Consider the following 25,306-nt stretch of genomic DNA (forward strand, 5'->3'; position numbering starts at 1 on the left):
CAAGCTCTTGCGTGCTTTCTGAACTCGCCGTTCTTGTTTTAGGTCGGTGCATAGATCATCTCTTCTTCTGCTCTTTCCTGTTGTGACAGTCAGCATTGCATTACCGTGCGCATCCCCTTCTAGATTGACCGCCTATGACTGGCTGTATTTAACTGTGTTGTCTGTCTGCATGAACTGAACCGTGATGTTTCGGAAACAAATACATATACAGTTACACCCTTATAAAAATCACAGAAATTGTGTGATAATAGATATAATAGATGCTGAGTAACCAGCTTTTTGTGATAAATTGCAGAAGTAGGCCATGATCACGGGAAGAGAGTGAATGTGTCGTTGAGGCCAGGCTGCAGGACATGCTGCGCAGAGGTTATGACGGTCCACTGAACTCCAAAGACTGCTGAGGTGGTACATTGAGCAGAACACCATGCTAAAGCCCAGAGAGACTGAGGCTAATGATGCTTCTCTCAATGAGAGGAAAAGAAAACAAGATATTATATAGCTAGATATAACCTCAGTCATCAGTGAGAGTGCTGGGCTGTAAATACTGCTTGTTACTATGAGTGATGGAGAGACTGACCTTGAGAGAACTGGCCGAGGGGCTTTAGATGGACAGTCAAAGCTCTGCCCGTGAGACATCAGGATTAGTCTTATAAGGTCAGCGGTCTCCAGGACAGAAAACACAATGTTCTTTCAGAGCCCTAGTGTTTCTTTGACCAAATTTGCCACATTTATATCCATGAAAAGAATAAACCTGATGCCCATGCAGAATTATCTGTGAATAAACAACAGTATTTCTGCATAATCAACACTGTATGTGCTTGAATCTGCAGTCTTGGTCACTTTAAGAACATCAATTTCGTTTCTAAGCATTTTTTTATGTTATTATTATTAAAGGAGTAGTTCACTTTAAGAACACAAGTTTACAGATAATGTACTCACCCCCTTGTCATCCAAGATGTTCATGTCTTTCTTTCTTCAGTTGTAAGGAAATGTTTTTTTTTTTTGAGGAAAATATTTCAGGATTTCTCTCCGTATAATGGACTTTTATGGTGTCCCAGAGTTTGAACTTCCAAAATGCAGCTTCAAATGGCTCTAAATGATCACAGCCAAGAAAAAAAGTGTCTTATCTAGCAAATCAATGAGTTATTTTCTAAAAAAATTACAACTTATATACTTTTTAACCTGAAATGCTCGTCTTGTCTAGCTCGGCAAGACGAGCGTTTGAAATGAAAAAGTATATAAGTTGTAAAGGTTTTCAGAAAATAACCCATCATTTTGCTAGATAAGACCCTTCTTCCTCGGCTGGGATCATTTAGAGCCATTTGAAGCTGCATTTTGGAAGTTCAAACTCTGGGAGACCATAGAAGTCCATTATATGGAGAGAAATCCTGAAATGTTTTCCTCAAAAAGCATAATTTCTTTATGATGAAGAAAGAAAGACATGAACATTTTGGATGACAAGCGGGTGAAAGTGAACAAGTTCTGAAAGTGAACTACTCCTTTAATGTTAATAAAAAGTTTATTATTTACAAGTTTATTGTATTGTTTATATTATTATTATTATTATTATTACTATTAACTAACATTAATTATTTATTTTGTAATACTATTAAAATTAGCTTACAAAATTAATAAAATAACATTATTTTTAAATATACACTTACCATTTCACTTAAAGGAACAAACTTTTTGTTCTCTTCCAGAACAAAAAATAACAGATAATTTTTTTTTTTTTTGGATTTCAGGATTTCTCTCCATATAGAGGACTTCTATGGAGTATAAATGCAGCTCTAAATCACTCTAAATTCCCAGCCGAGGAAAAAGGGGCTCATCTAGCAAAACACTAGATTTAAAAAAAAATACAATATACTTTTTAAATCTCTGTGTGTACTTCCATCTCATTTTCTCTTCCAACTTCACAATCGTCCTACATCGCTGCAGAAGTACCAACCCAGTGTTTACAAAGTGAACATGCAAATGCTCTTTACAAAAAAAGGTAAAACAGAGATGTAGGATGATTTTGAAGTTGGAGGAGATAATTAGATGGGAGTTTTTCGCAGAGCTAGACAAGACGAGCATTTGAGGTATATATAAAAAAAGTATATAAATAGTCAATTAAAAAAAAAAAACAATCGTTTCACTAGATAAGACACTTCTGAACCCTTTGAAGCTGCATTTTGGAAGTTCAAACTCGCAGGCACCATACAAGTCCATTATATGAAGAGAAATCCTGAAATGTTTTCCTCAAAAAAACTAATTTCTTTACGACTGAAGAAAGGAAGACATGAACTTCTTGGATGACAAGGGGGTGAGTAAATTATTTGTACATTTTTGTTCTGGAAGTGAACTTCTCCTTTAATCATCCCACCAATTTGGTTTATGTAAAGTTTTGTGCTTAAGGCCCAAACTGCACTACAGTCCTTAGACAAATGCTGGTCCCCTAATTTTCCAAACCTTCTTGTAGGGAACTTTTCCAGGGGAAGCGACATAGACAACATAGACAGCCTTCACACACACAGATCAAAATCCTTCTAAAGCCTTGTCTGTGACTAGAACATTTGTAATTACTGAGTCATGAGTTCAAATCATCCATTTCCAGGATAGCCTCTGTGTTACTCCCTTCTCAACCATTCTACATTGTGGCCGTTTGATTTGTTGTCACATGTGATCTACGCCAACGCTCAGTTATCAAACAAAACTACATCACTTCCAGCGAAGAAGAAATAACTGCTCTACCTAATCAGATACAGATATACAATATTTGCAAACAGATTCTGTTAGATGTTAGATATCTTCAAATCAAAGCACAACTCCATCTGCCTTCAATCATTTCTTCCTGATAAACAACTAATAATACACTTTACTGACACAGAGCTAACCCAAAACTTATCTTTAAGCTCTTAATTAAATATTCACAATAAAACAAACATATACATCTAAAACTAAATTGATTTTACCAGCTCAAGATGTGCTTACGAGTTACTATCCTGCAAAAACACTCTAGAGCTCTAGTCATGTCACAATGTACTGTAACAAGTTCAATATGTTTCACAATAAACAAATGGTTGCCATACTAAAATGCTTACAGCAGGACAATGGTACATTTCTCAGATTTATAACTGAATACTGAAAATGTTATTTGGATATTTGTCTGCCCTTAAGTGCAATAAGTCACCCCAAAAAATAAAAAAAAATGTCATTACTAACTGAATCTCATCTTAGCTTTCTTCGACAAAATCAGAATGATGATAGTCACCATCCACTTTCAGTGTAAACAAAGGAAAATGAATGGAGACCAAGTCCGAGGCTATCATTCTCTCAACTTCTCCTTTTGTGCTACTTAGCAGAAAGTCATACTTGTTTAGTACAACATGGTGGTGATTAAATTATGTAAGTTTTTATTTTTAGGTGAACTATTACCTTAAAAATTTGGTTTCTAATTCAAATTACATAAAACAGCTCTGTATGACACACACCACCTGATTCTGACAGCTGACTGTCCCAAACCATAACGCGCTGCCTACCTAGACAGTACATTTGGGCTCTATATGAGATGTTTAGAATGCTCAGAACGTTCCAGACGTGTCTATGATGACCAAAAATGCTGTCTAGGCAGGCAGCTCAATAGGTTTTGCGACACAGCCACTGACACTGGCTTTGCAGTGTGTTTGGCTGAGCAACTTCATATGAGGCAACCGACAGTTTAAAGATGACATAAATTAAAGGCACAGTCCCTGAACACAAAAGTCGCCATATACACTCCTAATATTTCCTTAAACAACTTGTTTTGTCTAATATCTTCTCAGGTTGAAGCGGTCTGACTGGTTGCTCGTTAGCTGCTTAGCTAGAAGGTCATTCGCAGTCGACTGAGGGAAATAAATCCTCTTGAATGAGCGTGTGCTCTATAAATTACCTTGTCACTGATGTTTTCAGTGCTGTCAGGATCTCCTCCTCCTCCTCGCCGTCTCAGCTCCGTCATTTTTGGCTTATTTCAGTCTAAATAATGCATAGATATCGTCGGAGGTCCGCGTTAAAATGAAGCAGAGCGGGGTTTGCGTCGGTCTCCGTAATCCGGTTAATTTAACCTACTGCGACCATCAAGTGTCTCCCGCGGCAGGTGAAGGGACGGACAGCCTGCGTGCATTTGTTTATGCCCGCAGATCTGCTGCTGTTTTGTTAGTTTAGTGAGAGACCAACCTCTCTCTTCTCCCTCTCTCTCTCTCTCTCTCTCTCTCTCACTCACCCAGTGACTCAACATAAAGAGGAAACACTGCTCCACTCTGCGGCTGGAGCTCAGCGCACTTCACTCCTCAAACTCTCGCCATTGTCGGGGAAAGTTACTTTAAAAAGAAATGTAGGCCTATTACAATATTGCGTTACTTTTTATGTTAAGTCATGTAGTAATGTTACCTTAGCTGGGCTTATTTAAACAAACAAACAAACAAACAAACAAACAAACAAACAAACAAAAAAACCCAAAAGTTATATTTTTTGCCAACTGTAAAGGCCTTTTACACCAAAAGTAAACTTAATAAACCTAGGCTGAAGGAAGTACCTCTGCGCCTCACTCCCAATTTCTCTCAACATGTATGGCAAGCCGTTTTAGCCTAAAATATAGGCCTACTATGCGTTACTCGTCGTAATTGCATTTTTACTAGTAACAATTCAATTAGACACCTCCATAATTCAATTCCTACAAGTAACAATTCCAATTAGAGAGCTCTACAAATTAATTTTTACTAGTCATATGTCTCCATTGACTTCCATTCATTTTTAATTACAGAGCTCTGCAACAGAATCTTTACTAGTAACAATTACAATTAGAGAGCTCTCTAAATCAATTTTTACTAGTAATAATTCAAATTAAAGAGCTCTCTAATTCAGGTTTTACTAGTAAGAATTCCAATTAGAGAGCTCTCTAATTCAATTGTTACTAGTAAGAACTGAATTAGAGAACTCTTTAATTCAATTACAGAGCTCCGCAATTAAACATATATTTATTGTGTTTTTTAACTAGTAAAAATTTTATTTATAGAGCTCTGTAATTGCATTTTTACTAGTAATAATTAAATTAGAGAGCTCTCTAATCGTAATTGTCACTAGTAAAAAATGAATTAGAGGGCTCTTTAATTGAAATTATTACTAGTAAAAATGTAATTAAAGAGCTCTCTAATCGTAATTGTTACTAGTAAAAACTGAATTAGAGAGCTCTTTAATTGGAAGTATTAATAGTAAAAATTGATTTAGAGAGCTCTCTAATTGTAATTGTTACTAGTAATAATTCAATTGTAGAGCTCTGTAATTAAAAATAAATGGAAGTCAATGGAAAAATGACTAGTAAAAATTAATTTGTAGAGCTCTCTACTTGGAATTGTTACTAGTAGGAATTGAATTAGAGAGCTCTGTAATTGCCATTGTTACTAGTAAAAATTCAATTAGAGAACTCTCTAATTAGCATTGTTACTAGTAGGAATTGAATTATAGAGCTCTCTAATTGAATTCTTACTAGTAAAAATGCCAATTAGAGAGCTCTCTAAATCAATTTTTACTATTAATACTTCCAATTAAAGAGCTCTCTAATTCATTTTTTACTAGTTACAATTACGATTAGAGAGCTCTCTAATTTAATTATTACTAGTAAAAATGCAATTACAGAGCTCTATAAATAAATTTTTACTAGTTAAAAAACACAATAAAGATATGTTTAATTGCAGGGCTCTGTAATTGAATTAACGCATAGTATATTTTAGGCTAAAACGGCTTGCCATAAACATGGGCACAAGAGAGATGTCAGTATAAATAAGAAAACAAAGTAACTTGTGTTACTTATTTGAAAATGTAAATTTAAAAGTAATGTGTTACTTTACTGGGTACTTGGAAAAAAATAATCTGATCACATAACTCACGTTACTTGTAATGTGTTACCCCCAGCTCTGACTCTCACCACAGTTCAAATGTGATTGTTTATTCTTGTCAAGTCATCATGATAAACTGAGCTTATTAGTATATGGGTAGGTCAAATTCAGCTATTTTTAGTTCTGGAAACACATTATCTTTGTAGCTGACACAGTATGCTGTTAAACTAATGCTCCTTTAAAGGGATTGTTTACCCAAAAAATGAAAATGTCATTATTTACTCACCCTCATGTCCTTTCAAACCTGCTTTTTCCCCACATGGTGAAATGGTGACCATCAGTGTCATACTGACTAACACTTTGTTTTTGTGGAAGAAAGAGTCATGCAATGTGAGGGTGACTAAATGATGAGAGATTTCATTTTTGTTGGAACTATCCATTTAACCTTAAATACTGGACTATATGTTGTAGATTTAAAGTAAAAAGCTAAATAAGCAAGTCAGTGGTTACAGCCAACTCTTTGGTTACCACCATTCTTCAAAATATCTTATTTTGTGTTCAACAGATAAAAGAAACTCATATAGGTCTGGAACAAGCAGCAGGTGAGTAAACAATGACAGAATCTTTATTTTTGGGTGAACCATCCCAACATCCAAAAACATCCGTCTCCTACAACTAAATTCAGTTTATACAGTTGAGGTCAAAAGTTTACACACACCTTGCAGAATCTGCAAAATGTTAATTATTTCACCAAAATAGCAGGGATCATACAAAATGCATGTTATGTTTTATTTAGTACTGACCTAAATAAGATATTTTAAATAAAATGTTTACATATAGCCCACAAAAGAAAATAGTTGAATTTATAAAAATGACTCGGTGTGAGTGATTGAACCTTCTGTAATAGTTGCATATGAGTCTCTCAGTTGTCCTCAGGGTTAAAATATGGATCTCAAAATCATACAGTCATTGTTGGAAAGGGTTCTAAAAAAAAAAAAAAAACAAACAAAGAATTTGTGGGACCTGAAGGATTTTTCTAAAGAACAGCAGTCAGTTTTAATGTTCAGGACAAACAAGGGACTCATGAACAATTATCACTGAGAAAAAAAAAAAAAAAAACAAAAAAAAAAAAACACAGCTGTGGATCATTCAGGTAACAACAAAGTATTAAGAATCAAGCGTATGTAAATTTTTGAACAGGGTCATTTTTTATAAATTCAACTTTTATTACCTCTTGTGGACTATATGTAACTTTTAATTTGAAATATCTTATTCAGGTCTGTACTAAATAAAAATATCATATGACAAACAGGCCTATATGCTAAAGCAGTGACAGAAGATAATGTGTCTCTGGCCAATGATTTTACTTAGGTTATATTTTTATTTATTAATACTAACTGAGATAAAATATTTCTTGTTTACAGCAGCAATACTTTCACATCTTGTATTCAAAAAGGAAAATCATGAAGCTTCTAGTATATTCTAGTTCATGTTTACATCATTTTGTAATTTCTGCTTCTTAAGCATGTTTGTTAACTCTGTATTATTAAAGGATAATATAAAATGCTAGCAAATGGTTGTGGTTTTGGCATGTCGCTCAGATTGCGACACTGTCTGACAATTGCTTTCTCAAGACAGTGCAGTGGTTTACTGGATACCCAAATTTAAACATGCATGTTGCAAGAAGTCTGAAGGATTCACATTCCACTCGAAAGGATCATTTCTCAAACAAATGAGCTTTCAGCGGTGTTCCTAGAAACTAGTCATCAAACACCAACAGTGCTTTCATCAGAGATTTAAAGAAGTAGTTCACTTTCAGAACAAGAATTTACAGATAATGTACTCACCCCCTTGTCATCCAAGATGTTCATGTCTTTCTTTCTGCAGTCGTAAAGAAATGGTGTTTTTTGAGGAAAACATTTCAGGATTTCTCTCCATATAATGGACTTCTATGGTGCCCCCGAGTTTGAACTTTCAAAATGCAGTTTAAATGCAGCTTCAAAGGGCTCTAAATGATCCCAGCCGAGGAAGAAGGGTCTTATCTAGCGAAATGATCGGTTATTTTCAAAAATCATTTACAACTTATATACTTTTTAATCTCAAATGTTTGTCTTGCCGAGCTACACAAGATGAGCATTTAAGGTTAAAAAGTATATAAACTCTTCTTTTTTTTTTTAGAAAATAACCTACCATTTTGCTAGATAAGACTCTGTTTTCCTCAGCTGTGATCGTTTAGAGTCCTTTGAAGCTGCATTTTGGAAGTTCAAACTCGGGGGCACCATAGAAGTCCATTATATGGAGAGAAATCCTAAAATTTTCACTCCAAAAATATAATTTCCTTATGACGGAAGAAAGAAAGACATGAACATCTTGGATGACAACTGGGTGAGTACATTATCTGTACATTTTTGTTCTGAAAGTGAACTACTCCTTTAATACTGTGCTTTGTTGTAGCTGTTCTTAAAGGAATAGTTCACCCAAAAATTCAAACTCGACCTCATGTTGTTCCAAATCCGTAAGACCTTTGTTTATCTTCAGAACACAAATGAAGATATTTCTGATGAAATTCAAAAGCTTTCTGACCCGGCATAGACAACAATGTAACTGAAATGTATTCTCGTAGATTTGTAAAATTACTACGTTTCTGGGCCTGGGAACATTTCAGTTGCATTGCTGTCCATGCAGGGTCAGAAAGCCCTCGGATTTCATCAAAAATATTTTAACTTATGTTCAGAAGATGAACAAATATCTTACGGGTTTAGAAGGACACGAGGGTGGGTAATCAATGACAGAATTTTTTTTTGGGTGACCTTTAAGTGATCAGGAATTGAATCAATGCAATGCTTTGAGCTTTTCCTATTATAACAGTTCCTGGCCTACAAGAGTTTATTTTTGTGCATTAGAGTGCAATAAACGATGGAAAGAACTCATTTGAGGACAGTGGTGGTGGTAAACAGCAAGTATTTAATTGAAATTAAATTAAAAAGTATGAGTACCATATCTATTGCGTCATAATAACAGGTATAGGGTTATTAATGGGGGAAGGGGATCATGTAATTGTTTTTCAACACAAATATACAATGAACATTCAGCTACCACAGTTTTGCACACTAGATACTGTAGTAATGCAGTCTATCACAAGATATTTCATCAGTTCTGGGATCAGTCCTCAACATCCATACATAGAGTATAAAAGTCAACCCAGAGTTGTGGGACACTCTGTATATCCACCTTAAACTGTACACAAAAACCTTCAGGGCTTCAGGATCGACTCGTTAAGATAATGCCGTAAAAATGAGCCAAAGAAAGAGAAAACGAATAAAACATAATGGCAAAAACATGTACAATACACTGACACAGAAAGTCAGCTGTGTTAGACATGCAACAAGTAACCAAACTTGCTGAAAAAAAATCATAATCATAAAAAAAGGAAACCTCAGAATTGCATAAATACTTTGTACAGTTCATCTCACTGTAAAGAAATGCACACTTTCGAAATAGCCCACAACATAAAAACGCATCTGATACAACAGTGATTACTCCATCTCTTTGTCTTGTCTACATGTCAAGGTGCAAAAATAATTTCGAATTGATAAAGCCATTTGATCTTTGAGCTGCTTGTCGACAGCAAAATCCCAACAGCTTTGTGATGTTACGATTGCACGCTGATTTACAGTACATTAATATAGAATAATTCAACTAGAACGAGTGCATATTAGGCTGTACGGAAATCATACAACAGTGAATAAAACGACTGCAATGGTAACTAATCTTTTTAAAGTGTAAGTGTCAGACCATTTAAAGAAAGAAAGAGAACGAAGTTCTCTCTATTAATAAAAGCAGCACTTTTAATAAGGTATTGCCCACAGTATCAAAACAACTAGGCTTCCAGTCCATTAAAAGTGTTATATCCCTTTTTCTTCACACATGAGAACGTTAAGCTACAGTCTTTCGTGAAATGTGTGTGGAGTGAAAACATCAGTAACTATTGCTTTCATAATCTACAGACATTTACACTGGTGCAACATCGCAAATGGTTAAAATTGTGAGATTTAGGAATAAGAATAAATGTATGTTTTTACTAAAAACAACCATGATTTTAAACAGATGAAGAATCACATTAAGGACACTAAAACAAAATGTACAGATGCAAAACATCCAATATGAACCAAGCAGGAACTCTTTCCATTGACTCAAAACATTTCTGTCTTTAAAACATAATAGAAATGTGGTGGAATCATTTTAAGGTTGAATGAATCCTGTCAATTATATATATATATATATATATATATATATAAAAAAAAAGTTTAAAGTGGTCTTTAGTCTAAATTCAACATTTACATACTTTCATTGACCTACATGACTGTCAAAATATGATAGTAGTTTCATAATCAAAGAAGGTTGGCAACATCATTTAAACATAAAAAAGTCGTCTATGGCAACTGGCTGATACTGTGGGCAACACTTGAACAGAACATATAAAAGAAACATAATAATTAAGCATTTGCATAACTAGACAAGCTAGTAATGTCAACCCACAAACATTTATCAACATTCATAGTCCCCAATATTATTCCCGCTGGGAGGCTGTGACTTGTGACATCGACTTACACACACACACACTCGCATTTTGTTCTTTTAAAGCCAGGAGTGATTTTTAACATACTGTAATACTATATTACAAGCAACGTGTTGTGTTTCTTCTTTTCATCTCTTAATAATGACTTTTTGTTTGACTGTTTCTAGTTAAAAATGCCATTGTAAGTATTTACAATATAAACAAATGTCATCGTTTCGTCAGGAAGCGTTTTATACGCATTGCTTTTTCTAAAATCTAAACGTGATGGCGACTTTGTGGATGACGCCCCCGTGAGATACTGCGAAAGAAAATGCATGAATGGAAAAGTAAACTAACAATCGTCTCTTTTTAATGGTCGCACTTTTGCAATGTATGAAATTATGAGCATTAGTGATCCCATTTTGGTCTATGTCAGTGCTTTACCAATGAGATTTTGCAGGGGGAGCTTTGGGCATGTGATGCGGGGTGAGGGTGATCTAGTTTCTCGGGCTTTCTTCAGAGCCCCGCTCATGCTGCAGGTTGTAGTAACAGTTCTGACACACACGCACAGGAGAGGAGATTTTCAGCCGCTTGATCTCTGACTGGAAGCGACTACACCTGAGGGAACAAGCAATAAATTGTGAAACACTTTTAAGTGATTCTTAAGAATATGCAACACAGTTTATAAAACACAAATAACACAAAAAGTGCAAAACCCGAGACAAAAAAAAAAAAAAATTGTCATCATAGGTTTCGGAAAAAGACATACATATGAAAAAACAAAACAAAACACAAAAATAAAAAATATAGCTGCAAGCAGCAATAATTAGGGTTCAAGCACTATATGAAAACAACATTACATATTATTTAGAAAGCCTGTAACCACTTCAATCAATGATTTAAAAAAGCATTTTTGGCAAATACAGGTAATTTACCATTGAAATATGATGATTTTTAACATTTATGACTGTTATAGTGCCACCTATAGTCATAGTCAGTGTCACCTAAAGCCATAAAACTTTGCATGTTTGTATCAATTTACCCGAATTACCCGAACCATGTTACATGTGCTCACCAAGTTTTGAGTTTTTGTTTAGGATTTATAGGCTTTGGGTATATTTGGACATGTCCATTTTCTAAACGACCTGTTACAGTTATCCAAAAGGTATAGTTAAATTTTGATAATCATTGACCTAGAAAATCCAGAGAATTGCACTGCAGTGGTTTGGTTGAGATTGAGCAAAAAACCTAGGACTAGGCTTTTTACATATTCTTAATTATTTAACAAATGATTTGATTGACAACAGTGGTTCTAGAGGCAAAGTTGTTCAAAACGAGGTCTATCATATGATATATTGTGTGTATGTGTGAAAAACCACATACAAAATTGTTTACATCCTTAAACAATGTGACATTGTCCCCCAGTGGCTGATTTCTTTAAAATGTCTCACAGACTTTTAGGGCCATGGGTCAAACAGGCCCACTGAGTTTTGTTCCGATCAACCTCTGTTAGCCTTATCTAACAGGTGCTTCAAAACGTATTGGCCAATGGTGGCCATGTCTTTTCGAGATACACAAATGTCCTTAGAGACACTTGTGGCATTTTGGACAAAGACACTGCATACCAATTTTCATGCTGATTGGATGAATGGTTACGTAGTCACAGCTATTTGTGTGTTTTTTCCCCTCTTATAGCACCACCAAGTGGCCAAGCACTCCAATATTTTTAATGTGACCTCAGATCGAGCTCTTACAAAAGTATTCTGAGTTTGGCCAATGTATCTCACTCCATGCAAAAGTTATAGCTACTTTAGTAAAAGTGGCCCTGCTCCTTTCAAACGTTTCGGCATCCCTTTGTGACGTTGAGTCAAAAGTTTTTTTTGATCATTATCGATATTTACTTTCCAGAGAATCTTTTTGCACTGGCTCGGTTCAGAAAAACCTATGACTAGTTCACAAAAGTGGGTTTTTTACATTTTCTCAATTATTTAAATTATTAGATTGACAGAAGTGATTTTAGAGACAACGTTGTTCGGAATGAGAAGATCTATCATATGATAATGAATATTGTGTATATGTGTAAAAAAATGTGCAATATAAAACTGATAACGCCCTTGAAAAATGTGATACCGCCCCAAGTGGCCAATTTCTTTACAATTTCTTACAGACCTTTAGGGCCATGAGTCAAACAGGCCCACAAAGTTTTGTTCCAATCAACCTCTGTTAGCCTTATATAATAGGTGTGCAAAATTGGCTGATTACGCCTATTTTTTTGAGATACACAAATGCCTTATAGACACTTGTGGTACGTTGGACAAAGACACTGCATACCAATTTTCATGTTGACTGGACAAGTGGTTGCGTAGTTACAGCCATTTTGATACTTTTTTCCCTTTATATAGCGCCACCAAGTGGCCAAGCACTGCGATTTTTTTAATGTGACCTCAGATTGAGCTTTTACATAAGAATTCTGAGTTTGGCAAAGGTATCTCATTCCGTCCAAAAGTTATAACCATTTTAGTAAAAGTGGCCCTGCCCTTTTCAAAAGTTTTGGCATCCCTTTGCATCAAATTGGTGACGTTGTAGAGAGTGCGAGTACTACCATCCCTCCAAGTTTCAAGTCTCTATGACGTACGGTTTGGTCTGCTCAAATAGTTTTAGGTGGAGATTGCTGATCCTTGTCCATTCTAACAATTACAACAGGCCTTTCATGCTGCGTGCTTGAACCCCTCACAACACAGTTGCATTTAGTTCATACATTATAAACATTATTGCAAATCTGTTTTACTTCTGGCAGAAGACCTGGCCACAGTTTCTGCAGTGGTGACGCCTTTCGGTGAGGGAGAAACGCACGGTGCATCCAGAGCAGCTGTCCACCTGCTCGTCCTTCACCCAGTGATCTGCGGTAGAGCGTCCGGGCTGATCACTGACAGACCAGCTGAACACGCGGCCACGGCTGTCGCCTACCAGGATTTTACTGTGGTCTCTGTGTACACAAAAACAGCTTGTTATCAACCGTCTTGTTTAGAGACAATTTATTTGATATCCTGCAAGCAAACACTGGCATATTAATTTTTAAACCACATTAGAAACAGAACAGAACCCAGCTTTTTTTTTATCCTTATCCCACCACGAACATAGAGCACCTACTTTGAAATGGCAAGCGAGGTGATTTCCGCAGGATGAGCGTTGTCCTTGCGGTCAAACGCTGTGTGCATGGTGAGTTTGCTCCGGAACACCAGCTGTCTCTCCCATCTGTAGCCTGTTTAACAGACAAAACTAACGGTTAAAGAACATGCCAGTTGCTCACATTAAAGCAAAAACACAAGATCACATGAATAGCAATGAAAATGCAAAACTTAAAAGCCACACTTATGAAATCTATAAATTAAAAATACAATGTCAGTTGCGTTGCTGTCTATGGAGGGTCAGAAAGCCCTCATATTTCAACAAAAAATATCTTAATTTCTTAAAGGTCTTAAAGACGTGGAACATGAGGGTGAGTAATTATGACAGAATTTTTATTTTTGGGTGAACTATCCCTTTAAAACTTTCATATCATCTTTGTAATATTAATCAATTAACATAATGAAGTTGTTTTTTAATACACTTATTTAGGCAGTTTTGCTTTTACTGAGACTGGACAGCACAGAATGTGACAGGAAGTTGGAGAGAGAGGGGTACGGGATTGGGAAAGGTCCCAGGATTAGGAAAGGTAATTTTTTGCACCTGGTTTGAGTTTGTTGTACGACCGAGCCTCCATAGTACTGGGCTGAAGAGGCTGTGGTACCGGCCCATGTGTAGGTGCCGAGTGTGGTTGTAAATGTGGCTGCGAGGGAACTCCTGGTCTAATCTGGCCCTCTGAGTAGTTTACAAAAACAAAGCCATCCTTCTCGTCAATACTGAGTGTGTCCGACCAGCGGCGGGAGTCGTCAGAGCCACTATCCACCGACCAGGAAGCTCCAGTGCGAGGTTTGGGTCTGTGGACCGTACTGCTGGGCTGGCTGTTTGAGGTCCGAGGTTTAGGGTCCTGACTGAGGCTGGCTTCCTCTCCTTCAGACTCACTGCTGTCATCTTCTGGAGCGTCACGACCCTCTGGAAGAACAAGACTTGAGGTTATTTAATCTGAAAAAATCATCTAAAAGTCAAAAGAAATGCAGAGTGCAGCACAAAAGACATGAAAAGGGTGCAATGGAGGGATGTTTTACCAATCTCTCCACAACAGTCTGGCACATCGGGGGGCTCTATAGGCTCTGGAGCAGGGGTTTCTGGAACTTGGAGGAACTCAATTCTCCAGAACTACAAGAAAAAAGCAATTTGTCAAGAACTGTTATCAGTAGACACAGTAAAAAGAAATAAAGTAATTAAGGAGAAGACGATTACCCTGACAACGCCGTCAGAGTGTCCCGTAACGATAACATTCTGTGTGTCCCACTCATTCATCTCTGAGATGCAGCAGCAGAGGATTTGTTGGCTCCGGCCGGTGAAAGTGTTGGCGCTGGCGACGGGGCTTCCATTGATGCTCCACACATGGATGTAGGTGCCAGCACAGGACACTATATCACCCTACACAAAGACACAAAAAGCTTTGAGAGTCTTATCCAATTCATAGAACACTTCGGTTTATTATGAGGATTCATAAAATGCAAGAAATTCAATCAGGAGGCGCTTTCTTTTTAAAAGTAGTATGGTCTCACTTACGTAGAAATTAAAGGAGAAGTTCACTTCCAGAACAAAAATGTACAGATAATTTACTCGCCCCCTTGTCATCCAAGATTATGTATTTCTTTCTTCAGTTATAAAGAAATTATGCTTTTTGAGGAAAACATTTTAGCATTTCTCTTCATATAGTGAACTTTTATGGTGCCCTGAGTTTGAACTTCCAAAATGCAGATTGAATGCAGCTTCAGAGGGCTCTAAGAGGAAGAAGGGTCTTATCTAGCGAAGCGATCGGTTATTTTCTAAAAAGAAATTGACAATTTATATAATTTTTAACCTCAAATGCTCGTCCTGTCTAGCTCTGCGTGAACTCTGTGTAATCCGGTTCAAGACAGTCAGGGTATGTTGAAAAACTCTAATCTCATTTTCTCCTTCAACTTCAAAATCGTCCTACATCGCTGCAGAACTATCGACTCAATGTTTACAAAGTGAACATGCAAAGAAGATCAAACGCCCTTTACAAAAAAGGTAAAACAGCGATGTAGGATGATTTTGAAGTTGGAGAAAAATCAGGAACCGGAATACATCCTGTTATGCTTTCAGCAATCCTAAAATTAAAAAAAAAACAAAAAAACATATCTTTACAAATGAAGATAGAAAGACATGAATATCTTGGATGACAAGGGAGGGAGTGAGTAAATTATCTTTACATTTTTGTTCTGGAAGTGAATTTCTCCTTTTATTCCTTCAAAATTAAAATATATTATTATATTTTTATTGCCCCAATAAACTATAAAAATACAGCCTCAATAAAGCATACAAATGCAAAGACCATGCAATGCAATTAGTGATTATTAAATGGCTAATTGGAAAATTGAATGTAGTTTAAACAATTCTGTCCACAGATATGTGTTCATTATTGTGGGCTTACAGTAAGCTCATTGATGCAGAGCGCCGAGACAGGAGCCCGGTGGCCCCTCAGCTGGGTGACGAAAGACAGTTTATTCAGGTCCCAAATGATACACGTACGGTCCCGAGAGCCACTCACGATGATGTGGTAAGCTGATGACGCTGTGAGACATGTAACTGCATCTGTGTGGCCCAAAAGAGCCTGGAAACATTAAAATAAATATTAATGAATGCATAAAACATTACAATTAATTACAATTCAGTTCAGAACAATTAGGTTTAGCAAAAAACTCTAAAGCAAAACTTAAATAAATTGATTGGGTTTTTAAAAGAAAATTTAGAATAAGCAAGCAAGCAGCATTAAAACAAATATAAAAAATACCTGTTTGAGTGTGAGGCTCTTGGCTTTCTCTTTGGAAGTCCCAGTCTCCCACACACAGATAGCAGTGCTTAATCCACCAGTAATGACCAGTTTGGGATTGGGGCAGATAGCACAAAGGATCTGACTCCACTCAGACAGGCACTCATATACTACAACCGCCTATGAGGCAAACACATGAACATTAGACAACTGTTACTCTAAAATTGTTATAAAATTAAAGCCATATGTCTAAAAACAAGTTATGTTCTAAATTTGAAATTTGTTATATAAAAAAATGGAGGTTCCAATATTACTTCTATCACCACCACATATGGAATCATAAAAATCATATCATAAAAAGTTTAGATTATAAAATACTGCAATGCATTTTGTAATATGACACTTGACACCACCAAAAGAATTTAAAGGGATAGTAAAACCAAAAATGAAAATTCTGTCATTAATTACTCACCCTCATGTTGTTCCAAACCTGTAAGACCTTCATTCATCTTCAGAACACAAATTAAGATATTTTTGATGAAATCCAAGAGCTCTCTGACCCTCCGCAGACAGCAAGAGTACTACCACGTTCAAGGCCCAAAAAGGTACCAAGAAAGAACATCTACAAAATAGTTCATGTGACATCAGTGGTTCAATTGTAATTTCACAAGGGGAACGAGAATACTTTTTGTGCGCAAAGAAAACAAAAATAATGACTTTATTCAACAATTCTTCTCCTCTGCGTTGTCCCTTGCTGTCTATGGAGGGTCAAAGAGCTCTTGGATTTCATCAAAAATACCTTAATTTGCGTACTAAAGATGAACAAAGGTTTTAAGGGTTTGGAACAACATGAGGGACAGAAACTAAAGAATGAATTTTCATTTTTGGGTGAACTAACTAAAAAAAGACAATGGAAAAAGACTGCTAAGTGACAGTTAAAGGCTTAAAAAAAGCATTTCAAGGTCACAAAACCTGTTTTTAACTGTTTTCAACACTGACAATAATAGAAAATGTTTCTTGAGCAACCAATCATCACATTGGAATGTTTCCTGAAGCAAGTGCCATGGTGAAAAGATAATAAAAGATAATAGATAATAAAATAAAAAAATATTTTAAAATGCAATATTATTTTACAATACACTGTATTCTGATCTAATAAATTAGCCTTGGTGAACATTTGAGAATTCTTTCAAAAAACAAACTATTACAGACCTCAAACTTCGAAAGACACGTTTTATAAATATGCAAAGTTTGGCAGATGCTCTTTTCCCAAATGCATTTCAGGATCTGACAGCCATTCACAGCAGATGCTGAAAACATGAGTAAACAGAAGAACTTGTATGTTGCGAATGACCTTGTCAGACTCATAGTTGGAGAGACGGCAGCTGAGGTCTGCGTAGCCCCAGGCGAAGGTTTTATTCCAGGCAGGAGGAACCAACACCTTGTTCTGCTCAACAGCCAGAATGCCCTTGTCAGTGCACACTATTTGACCCACCGGCTCCTTCAGCTCTGTAAAACACATATGACACATGGAGCTCATTAAAATGCTTTCCACTGTATGGCCAGAGCCACTTGCAATATTTCAGACTAATTATTCCTGAACAAAACGTTTTAACAAGTAAAATCGAATATATATGTGACCCTGGACCACAAAACCAGTCATAAGGGTCATTTTTTTTTAAATTAAGATTTATCTTAGCTGAATTAATAAGCTTTCCATTGATGTATGGTTTGGTAGGAAAGAGCAATATTTGGCCAAGATACAACAATTTGAAAATCTGGAATCTGAGGGTGCAAAAAAAAATCAAAATATTTAGAAAATTGCAGTTAAAGTTGACTAAATGAAGTTCTTAATGCATATCAAAATTAAGTTTTGATATATTTACGGTACGAAATTTAAAAAATGATACTTAATATCCTAATGATTTTTGGCAATAATTTTGACCATAGAAAATTTTTTTATCTATTGCAACAAATATACCTGTGCTACTTAAGACTGGTTTTGTAGTCCAGGGTCACATAAAACAACGTATACGGTAGAATCTAAAACTAGTACAAATCAAAAAAAAATGTGATTCAAAACAAGTGGGCTGTTTGAATCTGACTTTGATTGCACTCTATGATCACAACAGAGCATATAATGCCACTGTAGACCTCTATCTAGTCTGCATTACCTTTGACAGGGGTGAGAGAGGGCCGCAAGTTGTCCAGATGATGGAAGAAGATCTTGTCTAAGCTGGAGTTAAGTGTAACAGGTACACCAGGTACCTCTCCGTTTGACTTACTGCGCACCCGCTTTGGAGGATGAGGCTTCTTGAACAGCTAAAAGAAAAGAAACACAAAGGTTTAAACTGGATACCGATCAAAACACACACCAGGATGTCATATCAGTATTTTATTTTATTATTATTTTATTTTTTGAGCTGTGCTACAATAAAAATAGTAACAGGTAGTGCCAGTAGCTCACTGAGTGCCCCCATAGTCCAAAATATTTCTAATTCAATGTGGATGTTTAAAATAACATAAATCTTATATGGGTTTTCTACTACATCATTTACGTTATATTAAAGGAACACTCCACTTTTTTTTGGAAATAGGCTCATTCTCCAACTCCCCCCCCGAGATAATAAGTTGAGTTTTACCATTTTGAAATCCATTCAGCCGTTCTCCTGTTCTGGCGATATCACTTTTAGCATAGCTTAGCATAGATCATTGAATCCTATTAGACCAATAGCATCACGTTCAAAAATGACCCACGAGTTTCGATATTTGTCCTATTTAAAACTTGACTCTTCTGTAGTTATATCGTGTACTAAGACCGGTGGAAATGCAAAGCTTCAATTTTCTAGGCTGATAAGATTAGGAACTACACTCCCATTCCGACGTAATAGTCAAGGAAGTTTGCTGCCGTAATATGACCGAAGCAGGAGCAGTAATACCACGCAGCACATGTTCAAATGCTAAACTAGCTGGGAACTCATTTCTGATAATACTCCGTCTGCTTCGGCCATATTACGGCAGCAAACTTCCTTGACTATTACGCCGGAATGGAAGTGTAGTTCCTAATTTTATCAGTCTAGAAACTCGCACCTTTGCATTTCCACCGGTCTTAGTACACGATATAACTACAGAAGAGTCAAGTTTTAAATAGGACAAATATCGAAACTCGTGGGTCATTTTTGAACGTGATGCTATTGGTCTAATAGGATTCAATGATCTATGCTAAGCTATGCTAAAAGTGATATCGCCAGAACAGGAGAACGGCTGAATGGATTTCAAAACGGTAAAAATCAACTTATTAACTCGGGGGGAGTTGGAGAATGAGCCTATTTCCAAAAAAAGTGGAGTGTTCCTTTAAGCCATATAAGTCTTAACCCTGGGTTCGCTTTGTACATGCACAACCACTGACGTAGTTCATGGCATTTTCAGTAATGTAACTGCAAACCTGTTTTGGGATCTGGCCAAAGTTGTTGATGAATCCAATGGTAGCTGTTTCTTTGAGTGGGTCATTAATGTTGTAGATGTCCACCTGACCCTCATAGAAGAGATGGTGGAAGACATTAACCGCTTCCACTGCTGGAGGACCCTGCTGCTTGTAACCAAAGATCAGGTCGATCCATTCATGCAGATGGGCGCTGACATAGTCACACTCCAAAGCCTGAAAAAACACACGCAGTCCCTAAACGTTATCAACCTGTTTCTGACAGTGATTCTCTGACATTTACGAGGATGAAACAATAGCATACAGAGCCTCTGGCTTCATCAGAGGGATGACGCATTTTGATATGAATTACCTCTCTGTGAACTCTGATGAACTCTCTCGGGTCTCCTTTAGCCCATGGAGGCAGAATCACATCTCCAAGTTTGGTGCCATTCTGTTTGCTCCCTTTAGAAAAGATTGATCACTCATGTTAAAAAAAGAGAGAGACAGAGACTGTATTTAGGGTACAGATGAAGCTAGCTGTCAGGCTTATCCTCACCTAGATCGAAGTTGTTGGAATTGAGCAGGAACTCAGGAAGGTAGAAGAACTCAGGAATGAGTTCCTTCACATCAGCCATGTTGTGTTTGGAAGCAGAGAGCCAAGCCTCTCGTACACTGTGAAACATTCGGTCGGCCAGATCAAAATGTCCTCCCTAAAAAACAGAGATGAAACTCTTTCTTGAAACTAGATCAGCTGTTCACACTAGGGACCATAACTATAACTATACTGCCCTACAAAGCAAAAAGGCAGTAACTGCATTTTTGGTCAAAAATGAGTTATCATTTTCATGACATTCAAGGCATCCTTTGTTATGTGACAAAATATCTTATCTCAAATGTGTGTGATTTCGCGGCATCCTCATGGGACGGTTTTAACATTGGATAACAGGCTGGATGACAGGATAACTTTAAAGTCATTTTTCTCAGTTCTGCACTAGGCGTAGTTACTGCCTTTTTGCTTTGTAGGGCAGTATAGTTATGCAAGAATAGAGAGTTCCACATGATTAACACTAACATCATTTATTGTAAAGAGCTTGAGCATTTAAAGCAGCAGATAGCATGCACTTTTAATAAACAGAACATTATTGTTGTGAACACTAATATAGTTATCATTATAGCTATCGTTTTTGATGTGAACGGACCTTCAATGCCTGTTAATAACAACATCCTGCCAGAAACAAAGGAATATGTTTATTAATGGTTGGAAACAGCAACCTTGGATGAGGAGAAAAAGCCACTGTAAATATTTGTGTGAGTGCGGAAGATGCTATGCTTATTTTGGAGACAGCTGGTCTCCAGTCTGTTCTATCACTTTTGTTTGTTTTTGGTTTCAACTGTGAATGATTTATTTAGTAACATTCACTGCAAAATATTTTTTCACCAGAATAACAATGGGTGCTGATGAATAAAACTGCCCAATAAACAACAATAACTAAAACACAGAGTAAAAAGAAAGCAACAAATGAAGAAAAGAGCAGCCCATGTAGGACTAACCTGAAGCCTGAGAAAGATCTGTGTGAACGGCTCCATTCTGAGCAGATATGAGGCCACGATCATTGCTGAGGAGTAATGAGTGCCGTAATGATATGCTGGAGTCTCGCCTGTGAAGAAACAAAAACATGTTATAAAAGTTGGAGCATAGCAAGCAGAGCTAACAGGTCATGAATAGGGGTCTCTCACTTACCATTAGGATCCTCCCAGTCTTTAAATCTTTTCTTGTACTGGATCAGTCTGTCATCGGTCTGCGCACCCATGGGTTTGGATAGGTTTCGGAATGTCTTTGGATTATTGAGATCCAGTTCCTGTGGGACAGTTCAAGATATCTGAAAACTTAAGCTCTGATTGCAAAGAAAAGACATTAAACTGATACAAATTCCCAGAACAGAATGTCAGTATACTGATCTGATTTTTGAAACACTGAGGTTCTTAATGTTTTTGTGCTATAGCACTTATCACACAGACAGGTTTGTACCTCAGAGTCAAAGTCTGCCAGGATCCATGGAAAGACAGGATACTGCATCAGGTCATTATATGACCTGCCAGCCAGTGTGTTGAGATGCATCAGATACTGGAAATTACTGATTTCACCTCTCTGGAAATAAAGAGCCTTTTATGAGCAACACTGAACAACAAACAAAACCAACAGACCAAAACTGTAATGTGACGATACCGCACCTCCCATCTTTGGGTCACCGACCTCTCGCCGACCAGCGTACTGAGAAGACCAGACCTATTTACCAAGAAACACACATTTGAAAGTTTATTCTAATAAATTTGGTAACTGAATTCCAAATTCAATTCATAATCTTGTAATATGAGGCTAACATACCCTTGCTCCACACTGGTGTTGGGACGTTGCCCAGAGACGGATTCGGAGCTGTCGGCTAGTGAGGGAACAACTGCCAGGAATCTAGAAAACAAGATTTGGCTTTGTGTAATCCAGTATTTCTTCTACACTTAAATCATTATTAAAAAAGACAATGAAGGCAGAACAGTCAGTTTATTGAAAGTCTCATTGAAATACATTTATATTCCTAATAATATTTCAAAAGATTTAGAATGTTTTTTTAAGAAGTCTCTTCTCTTTGGATCATTTATTTGATCCAAAGTACAGCAAAAACAGTAACATTTAAAAATGTTTTTACTATTTAAAATAACTGGTTTCTATTTGAATATATTTTGAGATGCAATTTATTTCTGTGATCAAAGCTAAATTTTCAGCCGTCTTCAGTGTCAAATGATCCTTCAGAAATCATTCTAATTTGGTGATTTGCTGTTTAAGAATAATTTATTATTATTACTATTATCATCATCATCAATATTTAAAACAGTAGAGTACATTTTTTCAGGATTCTTTGATGGATATATCCAAAGATCACCATTTATCTGAAATAAGTTTAAATCTGAAATAAATCAAAATTTTTGAGAAGGAAATTATAGAAATGAATAGTTTTATTTAGCAAGGATGCTTTATTTCTATTTCTATCTCTATTCTATTTCAGATAAATGCTGTTCATCAAAGAAACCCGAAGAAATTATATTCAGCTGTGTTTAACATAATAATAAACGTTTTTTGAGCAGGGAATTATAATATTAGAATGATTTCTAAAGGAGCATGTGACTGAAGTAATGAAGCTAAAAATGCAACTTTGAAATCACAGAAATAAATCACATTTTAAAATATACTCAAACAGTAAACTGTTATTTTAAATAGTTAAAAGGTTTCAAAATGTTACTCTTTTTGCTGTACTTTGGATCAAATAAATGCAGTATTGGTGAGCAGACTTCTTTAAAAAACATTAAAAATGTGTGTTTTTTAATAATTAATTAATTAATTTTTTCATCTTTTGGAAAGAAAGTTTCAGAAAGAACACCTTAAAATTCTGTCATCATTTACTGACCCTCAAATCATTGTAACCCTTTACAAGTTTCTTTCTTCTCTTGAGCACAAAAGAAGAAATTATGAAAAATACTTTGTGCTCAACAGAAGAAAGAAACTCGTACAGGTTTAGAATGGCACGAGGGTGAGTAAATGATGACAAAACTTTTATTTTTGGGTGAACTATACCTTTAAGTTGATTAAAAGTGACAGTAAAGAAATATATAATGTTACAAACGTTTTCTGTTATTAAATGGGTTTCTTAAAATGAGGTTCTTTCTATACATCAAAAAAACTTTACACTAAAATATTCAGCAGTCAGGTGATGATCAGTGAATGTTTCTTGAGCTTATCCATTGGCACATTAGAATGATTTCTGAAGAATTATTAACACAGAAAAATGGAGTAACGGCTGATGAAAATTCAGCAGGAATAAATTTAATTTTTAATTTATTTAAAAAAAAATAATAATTAAATTGTACAAATATTTCACACTCCATTAGCTGCATCTTAATGCAGTCTCTTACAGTTGTGCATGAATGTGTGCTACAACTGCTCTAATATAGTCAAATTTCACAATGATTTGCTGCCAAAATGGGAAGCTGCAGTGCATGACGGAATCTGAGAGAAATGTCAGAGGATGTCATTTAGTTTGTCACCCCTTTCCATCCTTAATTGCTGAGTGTGACAACATCTGACAGAAGAGGCCAATATTTTATCTGAAAAATTGACAGAAAGTGTGACAACCACAGCCAAAATAGAGCTGTTTTGTTCCGGCTAGTGAGACGCTGCCTTAAAAGGCATCACTGTTTACAATACCTTTGATACACTTTGTTTCGCACTCCTTTTTGGAAAGCCAACAGATAATTTCTTCCATCTCCGGAAAACACTTCTACTGCCATGGGCTGTGAGGAAGACAGCAAAGCATAACTTCATTATCAGCATTAACATGAAAGCTGCCCAGTGCGTTATCAGGGTTCAAGCAAAGAATCGAGTCAAATGGTTTGTTTGCACACCTGAAGCAGGTAGCGACGTTTGTGCACCTCTCTGATGTCTTCGTAAGCAAAGATGCTGCAGCTTCGTTTCAGCTGACTTTGGCTCTGCCGGGCTCCTCGGGGGATGATAGGCTCATGCATGCTGCAAATGTCACAAAACAAGCAACGTATAGATTCAGTGTAACTACTAAAACAATGGGGCCCTAAGAAAATTCCAGAGAATGACTTAAAGGTGCAGTGTGTAGATTTTTGCGGCATCTAGCGGTGAGGTTGTGAATTGCAACCAACGGCTCCCGTCCACCGCTCACCCCTCCCTTTACAGAAGCTACGGTGGCCCACACGGGATTAAGATGCCGTAATTTTAGACAGCAAAGAGTAATGAGGTTTCTTTTAAAACGTAAATCAAGGAATTATATTTACTTAATTCAATAAAACGATGTTATTGTGAATATTACAGTTACTTGTTCATCATTGTGTCAGTGTTTTCCCGCTAGAACAACAGTGATGAAACGCGATCTGTAGAGCAGTTTGTCTGTTTAGGGCTACTGTAGAAACAATACGGCGACTTCCATGTGAGGGGACCCGCGGTCTATGTAGATATAAACTAAGGTAATAAAAACATAATGGTTCATTAAGTAAGGTCTTTATACACACCTGAAAACATAGTTATGTATACTAGATTGCATTTCCGTCGAGAGATCATCTTAAATATTACACATTGCACCTTTAAATTATTAAGTCAATTATCATTAAATTATTAAAATAATCTTAAAATAATATCAACACTTAGAAGAATATCAATATAATATCAAAATATCAATACTTAGAACGAAAGATAATTAAAATGACAGATAGAGCAATAGAACGATAGATAGAACAAACAAACAAACGATAAAGATAGATTCAGAACAATATAATGATAGGTAGAACATATAAATGATAATACAGTTGAGGTCAAAAGTTTACATTCCCCTTTCAGAATCTGCAAAATGTTAATTATTTTACCAAAATAAGAGGGATCATACAAAATGCATATTATTGTTTATTTAGTACTGACCTGATTAAGATATTTCAAAAGTTTACATCCCCCTTGATCTTACCTGAATGAT

At 36.2% G+C, this 25,306-nt stretch overlaps 2 protein-coding genes across 2 annotated transcripts in view; both read right to left on the reverse strand.

Annotated features, from left to right (window-relative positions):
* Positions 1–4,214, reverse strand: part of cds1 (CDP-diacylglycerol synthase (phosphatidate cytidylyltransferase) 1) — a 33,608-nt gene extending 29,394 nt beyond the window's left edge. The window contains exon 1 of the mRNA XM_073839567.1: positions 3,914–4,214. Within this exon, the coding sequence (XP_073695668.1) occupies positions 3,914–3,979 (66 nt within the window). The 5' untranslated portion in view covers positions 3,980–4,214. The remainder of the gene's footprint in view (positions 1–3,913) is intronic.
* Positions 4,215–8,799: 4,585 nt separating this feature from the next.
* The window catches only part of wdfy3 (WD repeat and FYVE domain containing 3), an 88,485-nt gene continuing 71,978 nt past the window's right edge, over positions 8,800–25,306 (reverse strand). Inside the window, exons 46-65 of the mRNA XM_073839740.1 lie at positions 24,219–24,339; positions 24,022–24,107; positions 22,153–22,233; positions 21,999–22,053; positions 21,796–21,915; positions 21,508–21,625; positions 21,318–21,424; positions 20,323–20,476; positions 20,137–20,228; positions 19,788–20,000; positions 18,517–18,664; positions 17,697–17,851; positions 16,364–16,522; positions 16,004–16,183; positions 14,797–14,979; positions 14,622–14,712; positions 14,143–14,508; positions 13,564–13,675; positions 13,202–13,399; positions 8,800–11,031 (exon numbers count right to left, since the gene is read on the reverse strand). Coding sequence (XP_073695841.1) covers positions 10,911–11,031; positions 13,202–13,399; positions 13,564–13,675; positions 14,143–14,508; positions 14,622–14,712; positions 14,797–14,979; positions 16,004–16,183; positions 16,364–16,522; positions 17,697–17,851; positions 18,517–18,664; positions 19,788–20,000; positions 20,137–20,228; positions 20,323–20,476; positions 21,318–21,424; positions 21,508–21,625; positions 21,796–21,915; positions 21,999–22,053; positions 22,153–22,233; positions 24,022–24,107; positions 24,219–24,339 — 2,860 coding nt within the window. The 3' untranslated portion in view covers positions 8,800–10,910. The remainder of the gene's footprint in view (positions 11,032–13,201; positions 13,400–13,563; positions 13,676–14,142; positions 14,509–14,621; positions 14,713–14,796; positions 14,980–16,003; positions 16,184–16,363; positions 16,523–17,696; positions 17,852–18,516; positions 18,665–19,787; positions 20,001–20,136; positions 20,229–20,322; positions 20,477–21,317; positions 21,425–21,507; positions 21,626–21,795; positions 21,916–21,998; positions 22,054–22,152; positions 22,234–24,021; positions 24,108–24,218; positions 24,340–25,306) is intronic.

Source organism: Garra rufa, chromosome 5 (assembly GCF_049309525.1).
Source record: "Garra rufa chromosome 5, GarRuf1.0, whole genome shotgun sequence".
Lineage (NCBI taxonomy): Eukaryota > Metazoa > Chordata > Actinopteri > Cypriniformes > Cyprinidae > Garra > Garra rufa.